The 12682-nt window shown below is 39.6% G+C and overlaps 1 protein-coding gene across 3 annotated transcripts in view; it reads right to left on the bottom strand.

Moving 5' to 3' along the window:
* Nucleotides 1-220: 220 nt before the first annotated feature.
* The window catches only part of Ptgfr (prostaglandin F receptor), a 35828-nt gene continuing 23366 nt past the window's right edge, over nucleotides 221-12682 (bottom strand). For 2 of the 3 annotated variants that reach the window (XM_006233486.5, XM_006233487.5), the window contains exon 3: nucleotides 221-4820. In XM_006233486.5, coding sequence (XP_006233548.1) covers nucleotides 4518-4820 — 303 coding nt within the window. In that variant the 3' untranslated portion in view covers nucleotides 221-4517. The remainder of the gene's footprint in view (nucleotides 4821-12682) is intronic. The other variant, NM_013115.2, reaches the window with a different exon arrangement.

Genomic DNA, 12682 nt, shown 5'->3' on the forward strand with positions numbered 1-12682 from the left:
CATTGAAGTTCTTCTCTCCTGACAACACAAAGGAAAATTCCCCTGAGTTCCACATGTGTATGACTTTCTAAAGCTAACAACTCATGGTAAATATTCATCTATGCTGTTCACAAAGACATGTAAAGTTTCAAGCTAGCCAAAGCCTTTAAATGGCGCACAGTGCATATTAATGCAAGTAATGGTCTATACATATCTTTATCATTTACTCTTCTGCTACAGGTATGAAGACACGAAATGCATTTATTCACATAACAAAAAAACAAAAACAAAAACGAAAAAAACACTCACTCCCTCTTCACTTGAAATGTGTCAGTAATGACTCAAAGTGTCATGATTTACCAGGTGGTGAATTCTTCTGACAACCAGGTGAAGAATTAGGAAAACATACAGTTCCAGTCTTTATATTCTGACCCTAGAAATCGGTTCATTTGTAGCTCTTGGGGGTACACAGTAAAGCAGGCAAGCAACTGTCCACACTGTTTCATTCCACATACTTAGTGAGTGCCCTTATTCAGGGCCTAACTTCACTCTAGGCACAAAAACAAGGCAGGATTGCCTGGTAAGTCTGAGCATGAGAAAAGAAAACGATTTATTACACAACAGATATATCCATTTATGTGAGTGTTGACATCTAGGAATTCTCTGCTTTATAGACAATTAGAAGCAGCATCCTTTCTTTAGAATATTTCTATGCCCTCACTAAACCCATGAGTAAGTATCTTGCTTGGGAGTCATACCCAGAGCTAATTACAATTCAATATTCTCCCTGTACATGCAATCCTTGAAAAACGTTATATGTATTTTATCTCATTTTCATAAAAGAATTACAAAGACCCCAAAAAGGTTTAGTGTTTGTTTGCATATTAAGGTTGCAATTCTCCAGAAACCCAAAGTTCAGATAGTATGTGACGTTGTGCAGACAATAGTTTACCTCATGCTACAGGCTATAAATGTCAGAACAGAGCTTAAACACTCACATTAGTGAACGCATTGGCACTACTTGTACTCTTTATTTTAAGGGCTAAGAAAAAGCACACTTCTACTCAGCCCTATGGAAGTTATCAGTGAGCACATTCTCTATCGCTCACTGTACAGTAAACTAGGTACAACAGGCACTATAACAAACAGAATTTTAGAGTCAGGTATAACATGAAACTTTTTCAATTTTTTATATTTACACTGTGGGTTTATCCTCATCTTAAGATCAGTTTTTCATTTTGTTTTGTTCTTCTGTTTTTTTGGGTTTTTTTTTTTTTTGCCTAAACGGTATGCTCAAGTAGCATGGATAAATCTTCCAGAATATGCACTGAGTAACTCCTTGGCTCTTCCCAGAGCCTTGCCTTCAGCACAGCATGATGTTAAAAGATGGTCTCATTGTAGACATCAAAGTAGGTAGAAGAACAATTGTGTCTGTATCAGAGGCTCTATGAAGAGACCTGGAGTCTCGAAGTTCCTTCTTACTACCTTTCCTCAGTTGGAATACATGCCAATGTTCATTGCAGAGTTATGCAAACTATAATTAGGAAAGACAGAGATTTGGTTCTTTGAGCCTCAGTTTGTGAGATAGCAACATCTTATTGCTGTAGGAAAGAAATCTGCTCTGAAAGTGCGTGAAGTGACCAAATGGTTTTCCAAACTTTGAGTACTCTTGAAGTTAAAAATGATAACACTTATGTAATGTAACATTAATCATAAATTGTAATGCCTTTTACAATCATATGCATTATACATATATACACATACATATACACACATATTCATAAACACATGCATGCACAGGGGAACTTACATACATATATGTATACATATCTACATCACAATAACCCACATATAGGTATCAGCTTACACTTAAACTGGGCACATTCTTTACAACCCCGTGCTAAATTTACACCAAAAATTGTTGTCTATTCTCTGACATATTCTCTACATAAGAATCAACTGTGTGATTGATCACTTGCCTTTAAATTAAGATTATCACATGATAGTGTGTACTCCTTTCAAATCACTACAAATAATTTTCTTTAAGTCTTCAACGAGGCTGTTTGCTTAATTTCTTTTAATTTACTAATGAGAATTTACCAAAAGCAGTAATCATATCCAATGTAAGCTACCAATCAAAAGCAGAGGTTTTTAAAAATACTATTTTGTTGAGTTTACAGGATTCCTAGAATCCAAAATTATTTTTACAGATAAAAACAGTTTTGAAAGGCTGGAGAGATGGCTCAGCAGTTAAGCAGCACTTGAAAATGATGCCTTTATTTCCTCAGATGAAGGGATGGGATGAAACCTGTTTTCTAGCTCTGTGGATACACAGCTTAGGCTGAGCCCAGAGCACTTCTTTCTCTGTTCTAATTATCCCTAGGCCTAGGCCTGAAAGCGTCTATCCTCCAAACAATCTAATCTTCCAAGCTGACTGATTCAGTCTGGCTTCTCTCCACTTCTGCCTGATTGCTTGCTTGGCCTCATACGAACTTTGTCAATAAGGTCTACTCTTCTGGCTCCTTCTCATTTTTTGGTTTGCTCTGTCTTCACCTGTATCCAGCTTGTTCTCCCTACAGCCAAACTATATAAATCTGTCCTGGTACCATAAACACACACCGCAGTCCCTCCTCCTCCTCCCCCTCCTCTCACTCCTCCCTTCTTCCTCTTCCTCCTTATCTTCATCCTCCTCCTCCTCCTCTTCCTCCTCCTCCTTCTTCCTCCCTCTCTCTCTCTCTCTCTCTCTCTCTCTCTCTCTCTCTCTCTCTCTCCCCTTTTCGGCATCCTCTCTTTCCGTACTGTTCTCACGTGAATTGAGCACATCCTTTCTCTAACTCATTCTGTCAAAACTTTCTCTGATTCGTCACTCTGTCTGACCCTCAACTGGACATCGATTTCAAAAGTGACTACTTCCTTCTACAAACTAACTTTCCTTCACTGTTAGGGATTAAAGGTGTGTACTAAGGGTGTGTCTGTGTTACAGCCAGATTGTACTATAATCCAGAGAATGTCTGCATTCAAGCCAGATCATATAAACCTAGAAGCTCTTCGGATGTGATCTTTTGCCAGAGAAACCATGTTGGAGGTACTATTTTAAGTCTATTGAATTCACAAATTGCTGGATTAAAATTCTCTCTACAGCTGCTCTTCCAGAGAACCTGGGCTCAATTCCTAGTATCCACATGGTAGCTTATAACCATCTGTAAGGACCCGATGTCCTTTTCTGGTTTAAGTAAGTTCTAGGAAGGTACGTAATGCTCGGAAATACATTCGGGTGAAACACTCATACACATAGCAAAGAAAAAAATAGAAATTTTTAAATAAAGACAAACGATAAAAGAAAGGAATTTTTTAAATATGAAAATACATTTCTTTATAAAATATAACCACTAACCGTAGTCACTGATGGAACTAATGTTTAGAGTGATTACTGAAATTGAGTATCTTTGTGTTAAATTATACAAAGGAGAAGTGTGAATTAAGATTGGGAAACTTGGCGACAGAATCTTGTCCCTTAGCCTCGGGTTAACCACAACAGTGGATCCCAACTCCTGGCTAATTTCAGATCTTTCCACTCCTCACTGATAACACAGGCTTTTGGAAGTGTGGTTCAACTTATTTAGTGAAATTACTGTTAACAGAACTCCCTTATGCCTGTGTGTGTAAGGCAGAAACACAATAGCTCCAAGAGACTTCGAATGTGTCTTGATCGTTTTTTATTCTCTGACACAGAAATGATAGCTCAGGTAAAGCAATGTCTGCCATGTTCTTGGCATGTGTAAGTGGGATTTCAATGTTTGCATCATCCACAATAGGGCTTATGATATGCTATCATGAGCTGAATCTGTGCTAAGATAAAGCCTGTATTCCTCTACAATTTTCAGAGGAAAGGGGGATTACTTAGACACTGAAAACCTATGACTTTATAGGAGGACAGCCAATGTGGAAAAAATAATTGACCTTCACAACAACAAATGCAAGCAACCACACATGTGAGTTGTGACAAGAATGATTATCCTCATCAGCCCCACAATGTCAAGCTGAGCTGCCTACATAGTGGCCATCAAAGTCACCACGAGACTCAGATGTCATGGTCATGCAGACATTGAGGACACGTGGGTTGGTAAACAGAGCAGAGCTGCACACACAAACACAAAAAGTCTTGTGTTACTTTAAGCTTTGTCTGCAAGTCAGTGCTCCTCAAATGGCCATGTCACGGTGCAGGTAGCATTAAGGTGCTTGGAAAAATAGGTCAAATAAAGGCACAGGGCCTCAACAGATTCATTTATTCCAAAAACATAAGTCACGCAGATAAAATGTGTACTCTACTTAACTCCACCATGTTGAATCTCCTGTTGACACCAACAAATGAAAATGCACAACCATGCAGCAGCCAGCATAACAAAAGTCAGAAGCTTTGTCTGACCAGTGTACTCCTGAACTACACACAGAGGTCCAAGTGTTCCAGTTATGCTCTGAGTCTGGTCAGGTAAGATGTTTCGGAAGTTCCCATAACTTTCTTCTAGCTGTGCATTGACTTACAGTCCAGCCTCACTAGATGCTTGCTGATTCTCCTTCTCTGCAGCCGGTGACTCAGAGATAGCAGCAACCTTTAAGGAATTCTTGATGGAGCTGAGTTCCCAGATGTGCAAGCTGATGATGTTCACTCCACAGCAGCGACTGGCAAGCTTGTACAGGTTCCTAAGGACAGCCTTCCGTAGCAGAATGTAGACCCAGGGGTCTAATATCTGGTTCCAGGTTGCCATTCGGAGAGCAAAGAGCGTCGTCTCACAGGTCACTGGGGAATTATTTCCATTGATTGCAATGTTGGCCATCGTCACCTGGAAAACAAGGAAAATAGGGAAAGCCGTTGATCACAGGTATCTCTTCATTCCCTTAGCATTTCAAGTTGACTACAAACGCAACATGACCCCTGTGCCACATCTCACAAAGTGCCGCCATTTTGCAAAGTACTGGTGGATATAAATGAATGAGGGCATAAATCATGGGTGTGGGCCATAGACTATTCTGATTCAAATTAACATGAAGACTAGAAAAATGATATTCCACTGCGTACCAACATTCTCAAAGAGAAACAAACACTGATACCGGCAACTAGCCTTATGCTTCTGGGAGTGAGAATTTTTAAAGCACATTAGTTTATTCAATAGACAATGAAAGCACACTGAAGCAAGTAGATTATTCATAAGCCTGACAGTGGGCTTTGCCAGGCACTGGAATACATGCATTCTAAAGATGGGAACAAAAGGATCACGGCCAGTCTGAGTGCATAGAGAAGGGGAAAAGGAACTTTAGAATTTCCCATTGGTAGCTATGATGTTCCCACATTTTCACTTGCTCCCAGCAACACCACTTTCTTCCTCTCTGTCTTTACTTGGCTAACATTCCTAGCAGCGTGCAGGTAATGTTCCAAAGGCTTTATAGAAATGAGTCCCCACTCCAAACATGGCTTAATCGTATCAATGTCTATTTTGGTATCCTGTGGCCATTTCCTGCATGCATCACTGTAAAGATCATCTGGTTCTGTGAATTTTTGCCACTCTATGTTAAAATAAAGCAAAATGCCAAGTCCAGCTCTTACCACCACATAAAAAGGTGCAAGTGGGAGAAAAGTGGAAACATCCTGGCTATAAAAATAAGTAATAAACACATCAATCGAAGACAATTCTGAAAAGCTGTAAAGATGTTTAAACCATCATACCATCTGGATTAAGATATGATAAAACCTGAAAATCCCCAAAGAAAATGAAATCAAGACTATTGTCAAAAATAAAAAATAAAAATGGTTTTTATTCACCAAGGCAATGGCATCAATGGCTAAAGGATGGAGATCCTTCAACAAAATGTCAATTATCTACACAGTACATTCACAAAATTAACTCCACAGTGGCTGCTGCATGAGTCACCTAGATTTGCCTCTTACAACATCTTTTTCTTTTAAAGATTTATTTATCATGTACAAGTACACTGTAATTGTCCTCAGACACACCAGAAGAGGGCATCGGATCCCATTACAGATGCTTGTGAGCCACCATGTGGTTGCTGGGAATTGAACTCAGGACCTCTGGAAGAGCAGTCCGTGCTCTTAACCACTGAGCCATCTCGCCAGCCCCTCTTACAACATCTTATCTCAGGCACAGACCCTCTGCTCCCACTACTGTGAGGTCTTCCTTGTCCTAGAGATAGAGCACCTTCCTGATTAACGGCGTGAACTTCTCTTCTCTTACAACCCTTTGCCTTATTTCTCTGCCCACTAATTCCTACCCAACCTACAAACTCCAAGAATGGTCTCATCTCCATGCGATATTCCTTCTCTCCGTCACAATGGATTTACAGCTATTTCCCGTGGTGGTCCTGATCCCTATCCACACCCACTCAGCTCCTAGTAGAGTATAAATTATCGTAGTGCCCATGACAATCCTGTACTCACTTATGCACTTCTGAGTGTCTTTTTATTTCTATCACCAAGTACAAAGCCTACACTTAAAATGTACTTCATAAATTCACTCACATTTTTATTCCTTGAGGTTATACCTCAAAACACAAATTATTAGAGAAACCTTCACCCAACCCTCATAAAGGGTTCGATATTTTGAAGCATTAAAAATATCTAAATGGTTCTGTAGCAGCATAAGCTAATGGAAGATTCTAGGTTGGCTTGATATCACCCACAAGAAACAGGATCTTGCAGCCTGAGCAGATCCCTCGGGAAATGGCTCATTTTCCAGAAAAAAAAATTTTCAAAGGAAAATAGTGTGCCCTGTACAAAAGTACCTGGGTCAGATGTGTACTCAAGTTACCGCTTCCCTTAATTATGCAGAAGGATTAAAGAAATTTACAGGCCCTACTCTTCACAGAAGTGGAGCCACAACTTGACTGGTAATTGGAATAAGATATCTTCACTTTACAATGGATAAGATGTCTTCATCAATCAAACATCCATTTACCTCCCTTTGTCTAGGCAATGTGCTGGGCACTGAAGACACGGGGTGAACAAAGCAGACATTGTGAAACCTGTCATCTGCCTGTGAGAATTTTATTGTATTAGTAGTTTGGGTTCAATGATGAGTGAGTAAATATTTATCTTACAGGTATAAAAAGCATGTACCTTCTGTTAATGAATGAATTGTGTCTCTGGTATCTCATAGCTCAGCCCTGTAAGTCTGGTACACTGTGTTTTCTAAAATGAATCTTGCAATGTTACGTGTGTGTGTGTGTGTGTGTGTGTGTGTGTGTGTGTGTGTGTGTGTGTTTCTGTGTGTATGTGTCTTTGTGTATAGCTGTGTATCTCTGACTATGTGGCTATGTATATGCAATTGCATGTTTTAGGGTACACTGATATTGTACAAAGGTGCCATTGGATATTTGGTAACTGAGCTCATCAATTCAGCTAGTCAAGCTAGTCAAATGGCTCTAGGGATCCCATTTTTGCCTCCCAAGTGCTTGGGTAACAGGGAGGCCACTGTACCACCTGCCACTTAGGTGTGAGGGTCATAAACTCCAGTCTAGCAGGCACTGTGCTCAATAAGATGTCATCTCCCTTTTTCAGTGATTGTAATTTTCAGTAAAAAGTAGATGGTACAAAATATTTGGATGATCTATAGAAATAATCCATTATTTATATGTGTAATCTCTCAGATGCTCACTAGTGCTAAGTAAGTACATGAGGAGAGTTCACATGCACATCCAGGTGTCAAAGAGCAAAATAAATAATATTTTTTGTTCCACTCAGGCTATAAAATAAAATTGTCAAAGGTCATAATAGTAATCATCTTTAGTTATCAATAACAGAATCTGTGGTACCCACACTTTTACTATAGGGATTATTAAAGCAGCACCCACTCTGCATACATGTTGACCTAAGTCAGGGCTCCATTGGCCATTGACAAGTCAAGCAATGCTAACACATAAGCCCAGCACTTGACAGGCTGCATAAGAGGATCTTAAGTTTGAGAGTAGCATGGGCTTCACCATCAGCAAGCCTGAGCTATGTGGTAAAACACTGTTTCAAAAACAGAAGAGCAAAAATAAATACTAATGGCAAATTCCAGAAGTGTGTTTATGCTTCTGTCTCTTTGAGCTTTCAAGAAACACACTAATCCAGCAGTGAGTGAATTTCTCTGTCCACTGTCCAGCCATTGTGCAAGACGACCATGACACTGAAGCAAAGTTTTAGGAAAATTCTGTCTAACAAATGATTAATTTAGCTTCATTATCTAACAAATCATCACACTAGAATATTGTCGTCTCAAAAATGCATGTGATCATCTGACTGATTCTTAACTATGTTCCAAACCCATTTTACAGTAGGGCAATCAGTTTCTGTTGAGTGAATCTAAAAGTATGATGTCTTGATACAGACATTAATACTGCATGCAGCACAATAAGTACATGGGTGGTCCTATAAGGAGGGCTACTAATAAACTTCATCATGAAAATCCATGTCTTTACAATTCTGCAGTGCATTAGAACTTCCATTGCTCAGGATTAATTAATTTTAGAGGGCTGGCGATATACCTCAGTGGTGAAATGCTTGCATAGCAAGTATGAGACCCTGGTTTCGACTCCAGCACTATGAGAAAAAGAATGCCCCTGTTATTTGAGCAGTTTTGAACTTAACATCATTCAGATGTAGAATCAATTTTCCAAGGCACAATATTTGAAAATGCCTTCAGTGAAAATGTAATAACGGCATTCCTGGAGAGACACCTGCTCTTAGACACCCAAAGCCTTTGTGTCATAGTCACAACAGTCCTTCTCATGTGCATGGCATCTATACAAACACAGAGTTCTCATCCAGTCACGGAGGCAGGTTATGCAGGCTCGTTTTAGGTCAACATGACACAAGCTAGAGTCACCTGAAAGGAGGGAATCTCAACTGAGAAACAAGATTCATCTGTAAGACATATTCTTAATTAGTGATTGATGGGGTAGGGTCCACCTCATGGTGAATGGTGTCATCTCTGGACTGGTAGTCCTGGTTTCTGTAAGAAAACAGGCTGAGCAAGCCATGTGGAGCAAGCCAGTAAGCAGCACCCATGCATGGCCTCTGCATCAGCTCCTGCCTCCAGCTTCCTCTCCTCTCAATCCCTGCCCTGACTTCCTTCAGTGATGAACTGTGACATGGGAAATTAAGTGAAACAAACCCTCTCCTCTTCAACTTGCTTTTGGTCACAGTGTTTTATCACAGCAATAGAAATATAACTAAAACATGGGCATTTTTCACTGTGCCTGATTTCATATTATCTTATGCCAAGCAGACCATTCCTTTCTCCTGTCAGCGTCAGGAAAGACTAGTAAGGCTCACAGGAAATTATTTTTCATTAGGAAGATCTTTCCCTGCCTAAACTGTATCATTTTTATATCTCAATCATTTGTTTGTTGAAAATATAATTTTGAATTATATTTTGAATTATAATTTTGTATTTGCCAGTGATTCAGAGGATAATGAATATATGACAAGAGAAAAAAGGACAAAGGGGTGATTATGTGTGTGAGTGTGTGGGTGAATGTGTGTATTCACAAGTGTACACAGATGTATGAGTGTGTGTGCATGTGCACACATGTGTGCACATGAACATGAGTGTGTGTGTTCATAAAGACCATCCTTGCTATAGTGACAGCTTCTCTTTACTGTAGTGACACCCTCCCTTACTACAGTGACACCCTCCCTTTACTTCAGTGACACCCTCCCTTTACTTCAGTGACACCCTCCCTTTGTAATATAACATTCCCAAGTTTAAAAGCTCTATATGCATTTTGGTACCTTTATACCAGCTAAGGAGATAATGTATAAAATGAACAGTGAACTTCCTCAAGAAAGGGATAAGATATACCTTAACTCATTCATTATCATAAAACCTGAGAGGTCCTTGATTATGATGTGAGACAAAAAATAAAATAAAACCAAAGTCATTACGTTGCCCAGGTTCTGTTGGTTAGAAAGTGGTCAGGGTGAACCTGAAACCCAAGTCTATCTGCCTACTAGGTTACAATTAACATGATGATGGATAGGCAGCAAGACAGATATCAGCTGGCTACTCACTCTGCTTCATGGGTCTTATAGTATCTACTTAAACCTGTTTCCAAGCATGAAAGAAGTATTATCCCTATTTTAAGATGCTGACACCAAGAACTGAAGTGGTTAACTTGTTCAAGGTTACCCAACTAAAATATATCAGAGGACTAAACAAGAAGCTCAGCACTTAAGAGCACTTGCTGCTCTTGCAGAGGACCAGAGTTTGGTTCCCTGTACCCTCCTAAGTAGTTCACAATCACCTTTAACTCTAGTTCCAGAAGATCTGACACTCTCTTCTCACATCAGTGAGAATGCACCTACCCAACCCACACATGGACACGGATGCCCACATACATGTCAATAAAATAAAATCTGGAAGACCTGGGATCTGAAGGGTAGGGACTGGTAGGTAAGGAGTGGTTAATGGGCTTCCTTGGCACTGGTAGAGCTCATGTTTCAAACATGGTGTTTCCATTTCTGTCCATAAAGATGTCCTACTGTCTCCCAGCTGACCTTCCACTGTCACCAGCACCTTCTCTTAAAGCTAGAACAGACGCTCATAGTTGTTTTGCACTGAGTCTTCTGCCCACTACAATAGACTTTCCTAACCAACCAGGTGGGCTGAGCACCCCATAACCATCTATTAAAACACAGGGGTTAGGACTGGAGAGAAGGATCAGAGGTTAACAGTGCTTGCTGGACAGTCTCAGCTGAACATCCCACAAATACCGTACCCCCAGCTCCAAGGGGTCTGGTGGCTTCCTCTGGCCTCTTACATGTAGAAACAGGTACATACACATGTGCATACATTTATGCACTCACACAGACACACAGAAAGAAACACACACAAATAAATATTTTTTAAGATAGAAATAGTCATCAAAATGACACAAGGTTAGAATCTGTTCTGGAATGAAAGGTGATTTGTACAAACTACAAACTAATAAAAATAAAATGAATTGTTAGCACAAGGCTGTGCCAGCATCTTTTGTTTGTTTTGAGAAAGGGGTCTCACTATGTAATCCTGGCTGGCCTAAAAACTTGCTATGTAGACCAAGATAGCCTCTTAGTTTTGCCTCTGTGTCCTGAGTGCTGTAACTAAAAGTGTGGAATCCCTTCTTTTAAGTGTCTTTATATCCCCCTATGGTGAACAGTATGGTTTTCATTTAGGTAGTCTCCTTCCTCTTCCCCTCACATTGGTATTGTTGGACCTTGGGTTTTACTATTTAATTGAAGTGCTCATTATTCTAATTATAATCCGTATTCCATCATGTTTGTCTTTGCAGTGACAACAGTAAAACTTCAATAGGCGGAAAGGCAACTTTAGAAGAAGAGAGCTGGTATACATCCAACCACAGTCTGAGGCATTTTACTTTTAACCGTGCATTTTATAGCTCTGTGAATTCTGGTTTCCAGACATGATGACTGCTATTCAACCCACAGTTAATAAAAAAAAGTTTATATTCTAAATATAGACATAGATATTTTCACCCCAATCAAGAAGTGTTTATCATTTATGGCTTAACCAGAGTAATCACAAGGATCATGTGTATGAATTACAGTGAAAATGACTAGCTGGAGGTTGGTCAAAGAGTTAGAAAGCCGTTGTTTCATGAGCAAAGCCTACTTTATTTGACTGTTTACAACACGCCTTTTATGGCAAAAGCAGACGGTACCAATAAGGTGTTTCAGTAAACCATCTGTCCTGAAAACCAGAATGTTTTTCCAGAGAGAAATTTCCAATTGCCCCAGTGGTTTGTCATTACAGTAGTTTGAAAAAACTGCCCAAAGCCTTTCTAAGTTCTAGCACAGTCATTTGTCATTTGATGGGAACTCTTAATGAAGTGGGTGTCCCTTTAAAAATAAAAGACATCCATAAATCTCAGAGAAACTAGGGATTTGAAAAGGCTATCCTAAGCTAATAGACCACATGTACTCTCCACAACTCACTGAATATTTTTATATCCTCTTTGCAGACAAGAAAGTAGAACAATGGATTGCACAGCTGGGTCAGGAGAAGAAATGAGGTCCGCCTGACTCTAAAGCATAACTGAGGAATAGTCAAAAAGAAAATCCCCACCGGCTTCTGCTCCTGAACCAGCCCTTTCTCTCAGTCAGGGCAATTTGAACAACTTTGTTTATAATATTTTTTTAGTCCATCTACTCAATGGGCAACCGTGATAAGACAATGTAACTTTCTGGTTCTTAGCGTCTGGACTAACCACTTTAGGGTCATATAGTTATATTTTGATTTTGCTCTTTGGTTATTTCTCGTTGGTTTCCTCAAGGTTTCAGGTCATGAAGGCTGGCTTCTAATTCACTGTGCAGCCGAAGCTGGCCTTGAGTTTCTTTTCATCTCTACTTCTCATTTCTTCTTCCCAATGCTAGGATTTGGGGGCAGGGGGTATCACCATGCACTACAGCTGTGCTTTAATTTTCTTCAGAGTAGCAAATTAAAATTCATCGTCTTTAGTTTTAATTCAACTTGGACACTAGTATTTTGCAGATTACAATTTGTCGAATTAAATCCTTGAACGAATTTGCCTTTGCCCATGTAATTTTCAGCAAATAACCATTCCTATTACTATGCCTAGCTATAGATAGGCATGTAAATGTAAATGTGCACAGATTATATGTAGTCTAAAATATTCGGTGATAGAATAC

The sequence above is a fragment of the Rattus norvegicus genome, chromosome 2 (genome assembly GCF_036323735.1).
Source record: "Rattus norvegicus strain BN/NHsdMcwi chromosome 2, GRCr8, whole genome shotgun sequence".
NCBI classification, from domain to species: Eukaryota; Metazoa; Chordata; class Mammalia; order Rodentia; family Muridae; genus Rattus; species Rattus norvegicus.